The sequence below is a fragment of the Haliotis rubra genome, unplaced genomic scaffold (genome assembly GCF_003918875.1).
Source record: "Haliotis rubra isolate DU_JTF1 unplaced genomic scaffold, ASM391887v1 Scf551, whole genome shotgun sequence".
In the NCBI taxonomy this organism is placed as follows: Eukaryota; Metazoa; Mollusca; class Gastropoda; order Lepetellida; family Haliotidae; genus Haliotis; species Haliotis rubra.
This window is the reverse complement of record NW_025767248.1, coordinates 109,296-127,575: the sequence shown is the minus strand read 5'-3', so window position 1 is coordinate 127,575 and position 18,280 is coordinate 109,296. Positions and strand designations below refer to the sequence as shown.

The 18,280-nt window shown below is 44.2% G+C and overlaps 1 protein-coding gene across 2 annotated transcripts in view; it reads right to left on the bottom strand.

The window, feature by feature from the left end:
• Positions 1-8,439: 8,439 nt before the first annotated feature.
• LOC124253787 (F-box-like/WD repeat-containing protein TBL1XR1) overlaps positions 8,440-18,280 on the bottom strand; it is a 70,698-nt gene continuing 60,857 nt past the window's right edge. For both annotated transcript variants that reach the window (XM_046687634.1, XM_046687635.1), the window contains 4 exons: positions 15,847-15,974; positions 15,113-15,278; positions 14,203-14,304; positions 8,440-13,558 (listed from right to left, as the gene is read on the bottom strand). In XM_046687634.1, the coding sequence (XP_046543590.1) occupies positions 13,532-13,558; positions 14,203-14,304; positions 15,113-15,278; positions 15,847-15,974 (423 nt within the window). In that variant the 3' untranslated portion in view covers positions 8,440-13,531. The remainder of the gene's footprint in view (positions 13,559-14,202; positions 14,305-15,112; positions 15,279-15,846; positions 15,975-18,280) is intronic.

The following is an 18,280-nucleotide window of genomic DNA, read 5'->3' as shown; positions in this document are numbered from 1 at the left end:
ATGGTAGTTAGACTCTCACATAGTGTGGCAGTCACCTCCACTCTCACACACCATGTGGCAATGGTAGTTAGACTCTCACATAGTGTGGCAGTCACCTCTACTCTCACACACCGTGTGGCAATGGTAGTTAGACTCTCACACAGTGGGGCAGTCACCTCTATTCTCACACACCGTGTGGCAATAGTAGTTAGACTCTCACATAGTGTGAAGTCACCTCTACTCCCACATACCCTGTGGCAATGGTAGTAAGACTCTCACATGGTGTGGCAGTCACCTCTACTCTCACACACCATGTGGCAATGGTAGTTAGACTCTCACATGGTGTGGCAGTCACCTCTACTCCCACATACCCTCTGGCAATGGTAGTTAGACTCTCACATGGTGTGGCAGTCACCTCAACTGTCGCACACTGTTCATCATGTGTGACAAGGAAGTATGTGTCAAAGCTATACCCTGGACTGGATTTAGTAAAGACTGGAGAGAACCCATTGTTGACTACAGTGGAAGCTGTCAAAACCGGCAGTTGTGCAATCCGGCAAGTTGTCAACACCGGTATAAAAACCCAGTCCCGTCCGTGGCTAGTGCAATTATCATAATTTAAAAGCTCTGCAATCCGGCAGTTGTCTATTCTGGATCTCGGCATGAAATGAGCCGCCCGAATGTGGGTTTATGCTGTAATCAGCGCTGTCTAATCCGGCGCATGGCGAGGATTCGGCTGGATGTGTATTGTCACCAGTTAATCTTGCGTTGAAACGACATGGTTGCTGACAAAAACATTTTAATCTGAGTGAGTTGACATGTTTTATTGTGATAGACCAATGTGTATGAGACTCACAAAACTGGTTCACTTCTAGTCGGAGGTTACCGTGTCATCTGTACAATCTGGCATGCTGTCTAAACCGGATTATTTCTTTAGTCCCGACGAGTGCCAGTTTAGACAGCTTCAACTGTATTTATTAAGTTACTACCATCTCAAACGAACACTAGCCACAGAAACATTTATTGATTTCAAAGTAGTCGTGTCTTTGCAATGCATACATGGACTAATATTACAACAGTGTTTTTGTATTTTGCGACATTACCGGCCAGCGTTGACACGCTGACACTGGGGACATGAAACTTGGATGATATCAACAGGCGGTGAGAGTCCGTTTTATTTCATTTGAAATCGGTGAATTGCTCACTAACACAAAATCTAATAATTTCAACAAAACCAAATTTTGCACAGTCACATGAAATCGACAGACCAACTCTAATGATTTGTCTTATAATTTTAGACATCCGATTAAAATAAGTTGTTTAACAAACGATCATTATTTTGTTGTCGCTTTCCGCTATTTTTAACGAGGGTAGACAACTTGCTGGTAGAACAGCCGGGTAATCAACAAGCGTGCGTAGTGATATTTCAATTTCACACGTTAACTCGCACACCTGGTTGTTCTACCAGCAAGTCGTCTACCCTCGTAAAATAGCGAAATTGACATCGAAATACCGATCGTTTGTTAAACAACTTTATTTGGGTACACAGTGTAAATAAGAAATAATAAACCAGCATGAATCTTTGTAGATAAATCTAGGCGTGAGAGGTACCGGTCGAGTGTTTATGTAAACTGACCCACTTAATGACGCATGCGTGTTTGTCTTCTGCCAGCGGCTTAATGAGCGTGCAGCACACGTTTCAACGTATAACACAACAAGAGTTGCCCCCCTTGACAGAATTTGAAATATGTGTATTTGAATTTTTGAACCATCGTAAACGGTTGACATCAAATGAAATCTCACCAGTTTGAGTCACAGTTCACATTTACGCAACAGACAACGCCGACTTTAGACACAACATGTAATGATCTGTGGCCGACAGACAAGCGTACTATTCACTATTTTTTAAAGGGTGGGATTGGGTGGGTATTTCATTTTGAGGTGAGATATTATTTTGGGACCAAGTTTCATGATTGTATACGGATTTAGGAAATGATTATTACATTAACAACGTTTTATGAAATTCGTGCATACATGCCGATTACCTGCCAGCGTTTTTCATTATATGCACGTGAATGTGGTCGGGGTAAAATTTGAAATTTGAATTGAAACGTGTCAGTGTGTTGTGTACTACTGGAATAAAGAAACTAATATCGACATCGGTAGATCTGACACCAGGTGTCGTGACACGCCCTTAAATGTATACTCCTGGAATAAATAAACTAATATCGACATCGGTAGATCTGACACCAGGTGTCGTGACGACCTTAAATGTATACTCCTGGAATAAAGAAACTAATATCGACATCGGTAGATCGGACACCAGGTGTCGTGACACGCCCTTAAATGTATACTCCTGGAATAAAGAAACTAATATCGACATCGGTAGATCTGACAACATTCGCACATACAATCTCACAATGATCAAGGCCCACAGGAACCAAGCGAGTGGATTGCTGAAAGCTGGCCGAACACGGAGTAATGCTGGTAGTGACTTCCATGTCCACCAGGCGACCAGGCAGCTGCAACCTCATCATCGGACAACAGGAACGCTCGGGAGCGCCTCGTGTGTCGTCATAAAGACAGGACTACACGGGATGCTGCTGATGTCATTGACCCTATCGTCGACAGTTCCTAACCACTGCATATCGCCTGAACGTCAACGTTTGGCAGCAGCTCGAGGTCATTTCGGTGCCAGACAGTGGAGAGACATCGTCTTCCCAGATAAATCAAGTTTCAAAGTCAGTTTCTCCGATGGTCGGCTTCGTATCTGTCGCCATAACTATGAATGTATTGCTCAACCCTGCGTAATTGGGCGTGATCGCTGTGGAGGAAGTTGGATTATGATGTGAGGGAACAAGTAATGTCATCAATGGACAAAATCGCCTCACGTTCCAACAGGACAATGCCAGACCTCATATGGTTGGGATGACACCACGTCAGAACAATGTGGGTGGCTTCAACTGACACTCGACTTGTAACCGTGTGATGAACTTGCCATGTAAAACAGCTGATTCCTTCCAAACCTGCATCCGTGTTAACAAAATCTGCAATGAGGAGCATTTAACAAACTTCGATTTTGATTCTTTACTGCCTGGCAAACTTGCAGCTTGCACAGCTGCCCAAGGTGGACACACATGGTATTGCGATGTGCCATGGTGGACAGACATGGTATTGCGATGTGCCTAGGTGGACACACATGATATTGCGATGTGCCATGGTGGACACACATGGTATTGCGATGTGCCTAGGTGGACACACATGGTATTGCGATGTGCCTAGGTGGACACACATGGTATTGCGATGTGCCTAGGTGGACACACATGGTATTGCGATGTGCCAAGGTGGACACACATGGTATTGCGATGTGCCCAAAGTGGACACACATGGTATTGCGATGTGCCAAGGTGGACACACATGGTATTGCGATGTGCCCAAAGTGGACACACATGGTATTACGATGTGCCAAGGTGGACACACATGGTATTGCGATGTGCCCAAAGTGGACACACATGGTATTGTGATGTGCCCAAGGTGGACACACATGGTATTGTGATGTGCCATGGTGGACACACATGATATTGCGATGTGCCATGGCGGACACACATGGTATTACGATGTGCCATGGTGGACACACATGGTATTGCGATGTGCCTAGGTGGACACACATGGTATTGCGATGTGCCCAAGGTGGACACACGTGGTATTGTGATGTGCCATGGTGGACACACATGATATTGCGATGTGCCATGGTGGACACACATGGTATTGCGATGTGCCAAAAGTGGACACACATGATATTGTGATGTGCCCAAAGTGGACACACATTGTATTGCGATGTGCCCAAGGTGGACACACATGGTTTTGCGATGTGCCATGGTGGACACACATGATATTGCGATGTGCCACGGTGGACACACATGGTATTGCGATGTGTCAAGGTGGACACACATGGTATTGCGATGTGTCATGGTGGACACACATGGTATTGCGATGTGCCATGGTGGACACACATGGCATTGCGATGCGCCATGGTGGAGACACATGGTATTGCGATGTGCCCAAGGTGGACACACATGGTATTGCGATGTGCCATGGTGGACACACATGGTATTGCGATGTGACCAAAGCGACCAAAGTGGACACACATGGTATTGCGATGTGCCAAGGTGGACACACATGGTATTGCGATGTGTCATGGTGGACACACATGGTATTGCGATGTGCCATGGTGGACACACATGGTATTGCGATGTGCCATGGTGGAGACACATGATATTGCAATGTGCCCAAGGTGGACACACATGGTATTGCGATGTGCCAAGGTGGACACACATGGTATTGCGATGTGTCATGGTGGACACACATGGTATTGCGATGTGCCATGGTGGACACACATGGTATTGCGATGTGTCATGGTGGAGACACATGGTATTGCGATGTGCCATGGTGGACACACATGGTATTGCGATGTGCCATGGTGGACACACATGGTATTGCGATGTGACCAAAGTGGACACACATGGTATTGCGATGTGCCAAGGTGGACACACATGATATTGCGATGTGCCAAGGTGGACACACATGGTATTACGATGTGCCAAGGTGCACACACAAGGTATTGCGATGTGCCAAGGTTGACACACATGGTATTGCGATGTGCCAAGGTGGACACACATGGTATTGCGATGTGCCAAGGTGGACACACATGGTATTGCGATGTGCCATGGTGGACACACATGGTATTGCGATGTGCCATGGTGGACACACATGGTATTGCGATGTGCCATGGTGGACACACATGGTATTGCGATGTGCCCAAGGTGGACACACATGGTATTGCGATGTGCCAAGGTGGACACACATGGTATTGCGATGTGCCATGGTGGACACACATGGTATTGCGATGTGCCATGGTGGACACACATGATATTGCGATGTGTCATGCGACAGTTGTGTTGGTGATACCACTTATTTTGGAAGTGCTCGCAAAGACATTGTTGCATCACCAGTCTGCAAACCGTGCAATGTTGTTAAAAGAACAATAATGATGTCATTTCCTGTACCTTTATATATAATGTGTTTGACAAATGAAATGCATCTTATCTTACCCTTACCCTGATCTGCCCAAATCCCGCATATTATACTCCGTTTGGCTCAAAAGTGGACCGATAAATTTCAATCTAACTGGAAAACTATTAAACATATCGAACTCATGAAACGCTGATCATAATCAAAACAACAGACCAACTCTGTGAGTCTTTTGCAGAACTTATGTCGGCACCAGTGCACGTGCTTCGCGTACACCTGGCTGTTTCTCTCCTCCCTCGTACCAAATAGTGAACTGTGTCAACATTTTAATGATAGTCTGTTTAACAACAATTTATATTTTTAGGACATAAATTCTGCAAAACACTCACAGAGTTGATCTGATGTTTTGATTATGATTAATCAAGCGTCGAATTCACATAATTGGAAGCCTCCGCCATTCATCATGGAGTGGCTTCGTCAATTCCTGCAGGGTCTGATAAAGAGGACCTCTTGCTTGAACTTCGCGTCCACGCTAGTCCAACAGATGTTCGATGAGGTTCATATTGGATCTCCTTGCTGACCATGGATATGATTTGATGGCGATGACGGCCAAAGAATGGTAAGGTCCATTTTGTCATCATTGACTATTCTCAAAACGCTGCATTCGTAACCCAGTACTTTCTGTTGACCATTGACCAAAGTGTCCAAGGTACTGTAATGAGACCTTACTTGCAGTCATACGAAACACAACCCGACACCATCACTAAATGTTTCAGCTGCTTGGATCCTCTGCTGACACGCCTCGTTACGTCCCCATACACAATAAAACTTTCATCAGACCTGTGAAACCTACGCCATGTCCTCAAGCTGCACTTTCTCCGGGCCTACACCAATCTGTGAGGAAGTGACGTCTGTTCCGTGAAACCTACGCCATGTCCTCAAGCTGCAGTTTCTCGGGGCCTGCACCTATCTGTGAGGAAGTGACGTCTGTTCCGTGAAACCTACGCCATGTCCTCAAGCTGCAGTTTCTCGGGGCCTGCACTTATCTGTGAGGAAGTGACGTCTGTTCCGTGAAACCTACGCCATGTCCTCAAGCTGCAGTTTCTCGGGGCCTGCACCTATCTGTGAGGAAGTGACGTCTCCTCCGTGAAACCTACGCAATGTCCTCAAGCTGCAGTTTCTCGGGGCCTGCACCTATCTGTGAGGAAGTGACGTCTGTTCCGTGAAACCTGCGCCATGTCCTCAAGCTGCAGTTTCTCGGGGCCTGCACCTATCTGTGAGGAAGTGACGTCTGTTCCGTGAAACCTACGCAATGTCCTCAAGCTGCAGTTTCTCGGGGCCTGCACCTAACTGTGAGGAAGTGACGTCTGTTCCGTGAAACCTACGCCATGTCCTCAAGCTGCAGTTTCTCGGGGCCTGCACTTATCTGTGAGGAAGTGACGTCTGTTCCGTGAAACCTACGCCATGTCCTCAAGCTGCAGTTTCTCGGGGCCTGCACCTATCTGTGAGGAAGTGACGTCTGTTCCGTGAAACCTACGCCATGTTCTTAAGCTGCAGTTTCTCGTGGCCTGCACCTATCTGTGAGGAAGTGACGTCTGTTCCGTGAAACCTACGCCATGTTCTTAAGCTGCAGTTTCTCGGGGCCTGCACCTATCTGTGAGGAAGTGACGTCTGTTCCGTGAAACCTACGCCTTGTCCTCAAGCTGCAGTTTCTCGGGGCCTGCACCTATCTGTGAGGAAGTGACGTCTGTTCCGTGAAACCTACGCCATGTTCTTAAGCTGCAGTTTCTCGGGGCCTGCACCTATCTGTGAGGAAGTGACGTCTGTTCCGTGAAACCTACGCCATGTCCTCAAGCTGCAGTTTCTCGGGGCCTGCACCTATCTGTGAGGAAGTGACTTCTGTTCCGTGAAACCTACGCCATGTCCTCAAGCTGCATTTTCTCGGGGCCTACACCAATCTGTGAGGAGGTGACGTCTGTTCCGTCAGACAAGCAGCCCGTACTCTCATTTTGATGGTACTGGTGGAGAGTGAGTCACACTTTCAATTGTCGCCAAAAAAATTCTGCATGCTTCATGAGATTGCGTCTTGCCAGGTCCTTTTACTTCACCGGTGGCTATATGCTTCCTCATAAGTTGATTATGAACCATGTGGTTACTGTTTAAGTCAGCAGCCAGTAGAACATGCCAATAGATGTCACTGTTTATTTTTTGAAAGTCTGCGTCTTGCCATATATTTTTAGAACAATCCTCAGGAAACTGTACTGGCAAACGAACAGTTATCGCCATACTTTAGCGGTTTTCACAAAATTACTCCGCCGTTTGTTAAATTAATGAAACAGAATTAATCATGATACTTAATTAGCTATTCACAAATGTTTCCAGCCCCTTCACTGCTGCGAATTCCTCCGTGGTGTAGTGGTTAGAGCATCCGCCCGGAGAGCGGAAGGTCGCGGATTTGATCCCCGAACGCGTCATGCCAAAGGACGTTAAAATATGGTAATTGTTGGTCCCTGCCTGGCTCTCGGCATTAATGGGTACATCAAGGACTGGTCAGCTCGGAGTCAGTATAATGTGTCTGAGTGGGGTATTCATGCTTCACTGCGGCATGGTATCTCAGTGAGGTATATAAAACACTATAAAACCAGCCACACATACACATACACACGCATGCACGTCGTCATATGAGCGAAATATTCTCAAGTACAACGTTAAACCCAATTTCACCTCACCTTCACTACCGCCGATCATGTTTTTATATAACCCGACGGAATGTGAATCATGGAAATATAGATTTTTTCTCACAACTAACTAACAGTTATCGCCATTCAGAATTTCTCATGCCATTTGTGAAAGAATATAAATTAATATCATACAGTAACCTCGAATAATTGATTGTGACTCAGTGTTTCTTTAACAGTAGATTGATAGGGAATAAACAATTAATGACTTGAGAACTTGAACTTGCTATTATATAGGTCGTGGGACAACCCCCCGACTAAGTTAATTTTTTTTTATAGGGTTCATAACTTCAATTTTTCTGTTATGTTACTTGCCGTGAAGAATTTTCTTTTGCTGCACTGTTTCGTCGTCAAATGCCGTAGGAAAAAATACCGGAATTGTAATTGACTGGAACTGTGCACATAGAGGTGATTAATTGCTGCTCATGTGATTAATTTTAAGAACTGTAATAGAAGAGCATTAACTCATGTCACCCATTCCCACCACATCCCTAGCAAGCAGCAAGTCATAATATAAGGACAATGACACATTTCCGATATCAACAGCGACTTTAAAGAATTTTTGAGGTTAGTATTCAATCATCCCCAAATCTGGTGTTCTTTAATGCACCCCATCAACATCAGTGTAGTGTGTCTTGGTGTTTTTCCGAGCACAATAACTGTCTTATAGCAAAACAAATCCGTGATCAAGTAATTATTTAACTTTTTAATTTTTCCATTTTTTTAAACATCTCAACATGATACAAAACATGAGTCTCTGATGGACAAAGTGTGAGACATATGTACACCAATACCTGACACTTCAGCGGCCATCACTGCAGCAGCAGCAATGTGTCAGATCCCTATGTGATGATGATGATGATACGGAGTGGATACTCCGGTCCAGTGATTGATGACAGACCATGCACTGTACAATACTAGCAGCACTGTACAGCAAGTTTACCATATAGTCAGCATGACACACCATTTACACAGCATCCTTGTGTGTCCATACCTATCAATGCACCTTTGTTATGAAACAGAGTGTCCATGCCACACACCCTATTCTGTGTACACACCATGTGATATAAGACCCACTATACAATGCAAGAGTGATTCCGCAGTGAGATGCAACAGACAATACTGGACACATCCCCGTGTGCAAGAAGCAGCCTTCATTACATGACATACAGTGAAAAGCATCTGACAGTACAAGACACCTTCTCCAGTTAATGAGGTATCCTTCATTACATGACATTATACAGTAAGAAGCATCTGACAGTACAAGACACATCTTGAAATCTGAGATGCATCCAACAGTGGGATGCAGTGTACAGTCTGTGTGTATATACACAGTGACACCCTACAGATCTCCTGCACAATCAGACCACAATCACAACCTAATGCTTAATGTGAGAATGAGATGATACCTGAAGATGGAAACACTAGCTTATCACTAATATAAAACAGATTAAACAGAAAGGCAAACATTCATTCACAGTTTTACACCAGCAACCCAGTGACAAGTTTTTAACATAAACCTTCATGAAAACAACTCAAACAATATGTATCATTAATCAAAGAACATGTTTCCCCATCTATGACTAAGTGAAATGCACCACGGTTATGATGTTGAGAACACTTCTCTTCATGTACATTTAAATAAATACTTTCCTTGTCATAACTTTGTTAACTGAGGAAGGAAACTGCTAAATGTGAACGTCATCTTGAACATCTTCATTCTCACACTAAATCAGACATCATACTTCTTGTTTCTTATGATAATTACAGTGGAATACCCTCAAACATTTACTTACAATAATTAAAATTAAAATTGAGCAGAGCAGTAGGCACTGATGACAGCAAGAGAGGGCTACAATACTGGACAGTTCCAGGACATGTTCACCCAATGTATATGGACAGCTGCTAAACATGTTCCACTACTGTCCATGAACAGCTACTTTACATGGACTGTCACAGAACATGTCCAATTTCTGTGCATGGACAGCTGCAGAATATGTTCAACTAGTGTGCATGGACAGCTGCAAAATATGTTCAACTAGTGTGTATGGACAGCTGCAGAATGTGTTCAACTGGTGTGCATGGACAACTGCAGAATGTGTTCAACTGGTGTGCATGGACAGCTGCAGAATGTGTTGAACAGGGACAGAAATGTGAGAATGTGATGATGCCTTCATGTGGATATGAAAAGTCTGTCCTTGTTGTGCCCATGTGTTGTCATAGAAAATGTTTGAAAAATGACAGCATTGAGACACCGGCTAAGATGTCAGATGTAGCACGATTCTCCATAGACTCAGGGGACATGTAAATGCAAAATCTAGTGAACTCAGGAGGGTTAGAGACAGATAAGAATTATTTAAGTTCCTGTGTCTCACCTTTGAAGTTTGCCATTTGAAGGATGAACATTCCACATTCTATGGGGCATAGTGCAATGCAGTGCTCACTCAAAGAGTAAGGAGTAGTTTGGATGCTTTAAAGAGTAGTTCACCTACACAACAGCATTTACCACTTTAGCTGAACTAAATTTATCAAGCCAAAGGATAGGATCCCGGCAGACTGAATGGCAGCAACTATGCATGGTGAACTGTGTTATATGAAAGGGCCGACCCTAACCCTGGTCACTTTATACAACAAGTGTAATACACCAAACTGAGCATTAGGCACTTGCAAGTAGCCTCACACTTAAGATGAAATATTTTGAGGGACACCGGCAGCTTAAAAATTTCAGTTTTGTATTTCTCTTATAAAACATATTCTTAGGATGAATGACTTGTTCAAAGGACCAAACAGATTCATTTTAAATGACATTTCTAGAGAAACAATTCATAAATTATAATCACAAGCAGATTTTGTGGAGGTCTTCAAGGAAAATAATTAAGTACAAGTTATATGAAGATACAGGTATTGGTAACAATGTACTTGCACCTGTATCACCATGGACACCCCTACCCTCCATACTGGATGACAAATGAACAGATGTGATGTGAGCCACCTCTCAGAGGCTGACATAAGAACACTGCATGGGTTACCATGGTAATTGAGTAAACTAATACATGAACAGAAGAAGTGGTTCCACAAAGGCGGCAGCGGTGGCAGCAACATCAAACATCACAAACTACGGATATCAAAGTAAAATTAACACATTTACTATTCATTATTTGGTGGGAGGCCCCTACAGCTGGTAACAGATCCATCACCAGCTACACAGTCACTTCAGCCGATCAGCACCTAGCAACAAATGTACTTTGGTATCTTGGCATGACATCTGAACCAAAAAGCTTGAAATTACAATTCAATAGTTACCACATCTAATCCAAAACAGGAAATGTTAGTAAAGATAATAACATGAACTACAAAGCAATCTGGCTGTCACTATTCTCAAACAGGATTCTCGCATATACATATTTATATTCACCTAATCATGTTACATAAGAATTAAAAGTTAACTTGAAGTTTTAAAACTATTTAAAATCAGATGATATAAGTTCATCAATTTGTGTTTGTTTCCAATGAAAATAAACATTAAATTAGAATTTACAATTTGTTGTAATATTTACAATTGATAAATCACTTATGATTTGCTGAAAATAACATGATACAAGAAATAATGTTTTTAACAATTCCTACTTGCTAGGAAACAAACCTGTAATGAGAACTATGGGATTCATAACTGTAATTGAAAAATATATATTCCAATACAAAATCTTCTTAACCTCCAAATTATGAAACTGATTTTTGAAAGTCCACAGTTTTATCTGGAACTTCAGAGTAACTTGACATAACCTACAATATATTCTTTAATGGGCAGGACTGGTATCATTGTCTACAGTAAATGCAGAAGATGCCTCCATGGAATGAGTGAGTGAGTGAATGAGTCAGTGAGCGGGGTTTGCTTGCACCAGTATTTCAGTCATATCACTGTTGGCTGACGAAGGTGAGGTCACCACTTGTTCAACTCAGGGCACTGGTATGGTGCAAGATAAATTAAGAATCAAAATAAGGAAGGCTCTTGTATTCAAACCAATAATTTAAGCTGACAGAAGCACCTCTATCCCTTCAAGAATGGAAGGTAACAAGGTACACAGTGATAGATAGTGGTCAGTCACATAAACTTAGAAAACTGACTCAAGCCTCTCACCCAATCACGAACAATCTCATCTGTTCCCAGGAACCTAATTTTTACATCAAGTAAAGAAATCTTTCAAGAATATATTCAAGAATCAAGTGTGGCAGACAGTTCGGTAATAATAACAGCACATGTGTTTGACAACTCTGCACTGTAGCACTTTCTAGCACTTTCAGTGGGAACGTGTGGAGGATCGCCAACTCTGAATGCAATAGAACAGGAAAGTAAATGATAATCAGAACATTGTTAGATTCTCTGATGCTTGAATAAATGAAGATATCTAAGGAAGATGAAGATGAAGATGATGAAAGCTGCTCATGAAGCAAGTGAGGACATTCAGAGATAGGCATCTCATGAAAGAAGCCACTTTCAGGCAGTGGACCTATCTCATGCCATCCTCTCACACACGCAAACACACTCACATACGCTCCTTGTACACATAGCCAGGCTTTAAGCACTTGTCAATATAACACTGACTGGGGCTCCATTGTGAAAACTGAATGGAAAGAAAGGAAGCCCAGTACTGGAGCTAGCTAACCTCTGCTGACGTACGTCGTCAGGGTGGTCGGACTGCTATATCCTGGGACTCAACTAACAGTGTCAACAGCACTTCGAAGGATTCTGTGGTGGTGATGGATGCTGTTCTATGGGAAGGGCATCAACAGTCCTTTGGACAGTCTGTTTTGGGGTGCCACTACAGGCATTCCTGGAGGTGTCCTTGCACTGGAGAAGACACTGGCTCCACCTTCACATTCACCAATTTCAAGGTCAATTATGTTGTTCCAGCATCCCATCTTGCACACACAACATTGTCTGGGTAAAGCAGATGTCAACCCAGTGAAACAAACATGTGATCATCACGTTCTACATCCCTGTCCCATGAACATCACACATGCCTGTGAAGCTCCTGATGTCAACCCAGTGGAATAAACATGTGATCATCACATTCTACATCCCTGTCCCATGAACATCACACATGCCTGTGAAGCTCCTGATGTCAACCCAGTGGAACAAACATGTGATCATCATGTTCTACATTCCTGTCCCATGGGCATCACACATGCCTGTGAAGCTCCTGATGTCAACCCAGTGGAACAAACATGTGATCATCACGTTCTACATCCCTGTCCCATGGGCATCACACATGCCTGTGAAGCTCCTGATGTCAACCCAGTGGAACAAACATTTTGATCATCACGTTCTACATCCCTGTCCCATGAACATCACACATTCCTGTGAAGCTCCTGGTGTCAACCCAGTGGAACAAACATGTGATCATCACGTTCTACATCCCTGTCCCATGGGCATCACACATTCCTGTGAAGCTCCTGGTGTCAACCCAGTGGAACAAACATGTGATCATCACGTTCTACAACCCCCTCCTATGAACATCACACATGCCTGTGAAGCTCCTGATGTCAACCCAGTGGAACAAACATGTGATCATCACGTTCTACATCCCTGTCCCATGAACATCACACATGCCTGTGAAGCTTCTGGTGTCAATCTCATCTCAACTCCATGGCAGTGCCCAGCAGGCTCCCCAGAAAGCCGTCAGTGAGTTGTTGGTCCACTGTGGCAACTTCCTCCTCTTTTCCACTGCTGCCATAATGGCACTGTTAAGATGGTAGTTAATCACATGGTTCCCTCTTCCAGTCTACTTCCTCAAGTCTAGTACAAACACCTACAACAGAAACATGTCAGGCCTTATTTTAGGGCACCTGTTTTCTCGTTACTATTATAACACAACATCACATGATATCATAAATAGGAGAAACATACAAAGGACAGCACCCTCAGTCCAGCCATATTTACTTTACAGATGCCAATAAGTGAAGCTGAAGAAATACTTTGAGTTTTGCTATTTAGTCGACAGTGTGACAATGTCAGTTACAGCACTATGAAAGATCATATTTATGTTTACCCTTCTCTTTGTGTTCGGCACAAAATTTAAGGCGAGATTTCATTTTCTTTATAAAGTGTGTGATTTTGATAAATACATATATCTGCTAGTAGAAATCATGTTCAACCAGTGTCATCCCATCACTACTGCACATCATAGTGTTAAATAACACAGTCCACCGGCTGCTTTGTTGTGTATGTTGCTAACATGAATCTCCAGCATGTCAACATGCGGATGGATGTATCACTTTAATCAGAAACAGACACTTTCATTTTTCACATTAATTTCATGATTGAAAGTATATGGTAGAAGTACAGTTACATGTGTTAATTGGCACACTGCTCATACTGAAGACACCACATTTTCCACAAACTGAATACATTTCCACCAATAATGGCCACAACAGTAAAAGAACAGCTACTCACTGAGCCATCCGATGCACTGGCACCAACTTTGTCCCCTCGATGATTCCAGCAAACCTCGAATATTCCCCCTGTTCCTCTATAACTATTAACTAGTGTTCCATTCTGCAAAAAAAAAGTTTGCAATCAGAGCTGAAATTCTAGTTCATGCTAAATACATGTTCCCATTCCAACTCCCATTAGCTGTGTTGGTATCAGCACTGGTACTCTGTATGACCACGGCATTTATACAAATTATCAGCCATCAAATATAATGCCTTTTTAGGGACTATTCAAGGTCCAAGAAGTTTTTTAAGGCCATACACATTTGGCACTCCAAAGCAGTTGACATTTGGTGGTCAAATGTGGGACCGACCATCAAAGGGATCACATGGCGGTGATCTGAAAGTCTTGCTTTACATTAGAGATTAATTAACACACATTATCATTGCAAGGCATTTTACCTGTATCAGTTTACTTCCGACGTTTTGCTTACATTAGGGCCTTTTCAGGGCAAATAACTGGCAATGAGGGCCTTATCAAGACAAATTTTAGAATTTTTCTGTGTAAATGTTCAACTTTAAATCTTTTTCAAGGCCCTGCAACCCCCGAAATAACAAGTTGCCATCACTGATGTCATTTCAAGTCCTTCAACATTGTACAGTTGGATTAAAGTAACAAAATGTTACACAAGTTTGTCTTCTATCACAATAATTCTCAATAGCAATATAGAGAGACTTGTAAAGAACCTGGGTAAAGAGAAACAGCCATATGAAGGAAGTATGAAATTATACTGGCTGAACAGACGAACAAATAATGGATATCATCACAATTGATCTAAGCAACTAGGACATGATTACATGTAACTAAGCCTGACCACCTGATCCAGTTAGCTGCCGCTTGTGATCAGCCTGTCGGGGAAAGGAGAACCTACCTGCACATTCCATATGTGAACACACTTGTCAAAGGACCCGCTGGCCAAGTACCTGCCGTCTGGACTGAAGGCCACACTGTAGACAGGCTCCTGATGCTGAGTGAGGGTGTGGAGGCAGGTGCCTCGATCCACCTCCCACAACCGGACCGTCGAGTCAAACGATGCACTGAAACAAACAGCGTGGAAGTCCAGGAGACAGTGTAAGGGACATGGAAACTACACAAGTAGTACTGATGTGAACACTGGTTTGCCCTTTTCGCAAAGATCAACAGAACCCTACAGCTAATGGCTGCACATCTTGCACAGATCAACAGAGCTCTACCGCTGATGGCTGCACATCTTGCAAAGATCAACAGAGCCCTACCGCTGAGGCTGCACATCTTGCAAAGATCAACAGAGCCCTACCGCTGAGGCTGCACATCTTGCAAAGATCAACAGAGCCCTACCGCTGAGGCTGCACATCTTGCAAAGATCAACAGAGCCCTACCGCTGAGGCTGCACTTCTTGCAAAGATCAACAGAGCCCTACAGCTGATGGTTAGCTCTTTTCGCAAAGATCAACAGAGCCCTACAGTTAATGGTTGCACATCTTGCACAGATCAACAGAGCCCTACAGCTGATGGTTAGCTCTTTTCGCAAAGATCAACAGAGCCCTACAGCTGATGGCCCTTTTCGCAAAGATCAACAGAGCTCTGGCTAAGATAAATGGGGCATGAGGGCTATTGGATCACTCACCTAGCTAAGATTAATGGAGCACTTGGGTTGTTGGTGCCTGGTCCTGTAGGACTCCACTTGATAGTGTAGATCTCCTTGTTATGAGCTTGTAAGTCATACACACACGAGTCCTGCTTCATACTCCAGATCTGCAACAACACAATTATATTTGGTAACTCAGACAAGCAGAGAGTACTGGTTCAGGTGACTCCCATTACAAACAATGAGCCATGTTCAGTGGACTGCCACTACAAGCAATGGGTTCAGTTTTGTCTCCAACTACAAGTGAGTGAGTTTAGTTTTACGTCGCACTCAGCAATATTCCAGCTATATGGCGGCGGTCTGTAAATAATCGAGTCTGGACCACACAATCCAGTGATCAACAGCATGAGCATCGATCTGCGCAATTGGAAAACCGATGACATATGTCAACCAAGTCAGCGAGCCTGACCACCTGATCCTGTTAGTCGCCTCTTCTTACGACAAGCATGGGGTACTGAAGGCACATTCTAATCCAGACCTTCACGGGATCTCCAACTACAAGAGAAGGGAACTGATTCAGTCGACTCTCACCACAAGCAGAGGATTCTAGTTAAGTTAACTCTCAGTACAAGCAGTGGGTACTGGTTCAGTCGACACACACTACACAAAGTCAGTGCTGGATAAGTATTGACTCCCACCACAAGCAGTGAGTACTGGTTCAGTCGACACCCGCAATACACAGTCAGTGCTGGATAAGTATTGACTCCCACCACAAGCAGTGGGTACTGGTTCAGTCGACAACCACAACACACAGTCAGTGCTGGATAAGTTTTGACTCCCACCACAAGCAGTGGGTACTGGTTCAGTCAACACCCACAATACACAGTCAGTGCTGGATAAGTATTGACTCCCACCACAAGCAGTGAGTACTGGTTCAGTCGACACCCACCACAAGCAGTGGGTACTGGTTCAGTCGACAACCACAACACACAGTCAGTGCTGGATAAGTATTGACTCCCACCACAAGCAGTGGGTACTGGTTCAGTCGACACCCGCAACACACAGTCAGTGCTGGATAAGTATTGACTCCCACCACAAGCAGTGGGTACTGGTTCAGTCGACAACCACAACACACAGTCAGTGCTGGATAAGTATTGACTCCCACCACAAGCAGTGGGTACTGGTTCAGTCGACACCAACTACACACAGTCAGTGCTGGATAAGTATTGACTCCCACCACAAGCAGTGGGTACTGGTTCAGTCGACACCCACAACACACAGTCAGTGCTGGATAAGTATTTACTCCACCACAAGCAGTGCGTACTGGTTCAGTCGACACCAACTACACACAGTCAGTGCTGGATAAGTATTGACTCCCACCACAAGCAGTGGGTACTGGTTCAGTCGACACCCACAATACACAGTCAGTGCTGGATAAGTATTGACTCCCACCACAAGCAGTGGGTACTAGTTCAGTCGACACCACACAACTACACAGTCAGTGCTGGATAAGTATTGACTCCAACCACAAGCAGTGGGTACTGGTTCAGTCGACACCAACTACACACAGTCAGTGCTGGATAAGTATTGACTCCCACCACAAGCAGTGGGTACTGGTTCAGTCGACACCAACTACACACAGTCAGTGCTGGATAAGTATTGACTCTCACCACAAGCAGTGGGTACTGGTTCAGTCGACACCCACAATACACAGTCAGTGCTGGATAAGGATTGACTCCTACCACAAGCAGTGGGTACTGGTTCAGTCGACACCCGCAATACACAGTCAGTGCTGGATAAGTATTGACTCCCACCAAAAGCAGTGGGTACTGGTTCAGTCGACAACCACAACACACAGTCAGTGCTGGATAAGTATTGACTCCCACCACAAGCAGTGGGTACTGGTTCAGTCGACACCACAATACACAATACACAGTCAGTGCTGGATAAGTATTGACTCCACCACCAAAGCAGTGGGTACTGGTTCAGTCGACAAACACAAACACACAGTCAGTGCTGGATAAGTATTGACTCCCACCACAAGCAGTGGGTACTGGTTCAGTCGACACCCACAATACACAGTCAGTGCTGGATAAGTATTGACTCCCACCACAAGCAGTGGGTACTGGTTCAGTCGACAAACACAACACACAGTCAGTGCTGGATAAGTATTGACTCCCACCACAAGCAGTGGGTACTGGTTCAGTCGACACCAACTACACACAGTCAGTGCTGGATAAGTATTGACTCCCACCACAAGCAGTGGGTACTGGTTCAGTCGACACCCACTACACACAGTCAGTGCTGGATAAGTATTGACTCCCACCACAATCAGTGAGTACTGGTTCAGTCGACACCCACTACACACAGTCAGTGCTGGATAAGTATTGACTCCAACCACAAGCAGTGGGTACTGGTTCAGTCGACACCCATCACAAGCAGTGGGTACTGGTTCAGTCGACACCAACTACAC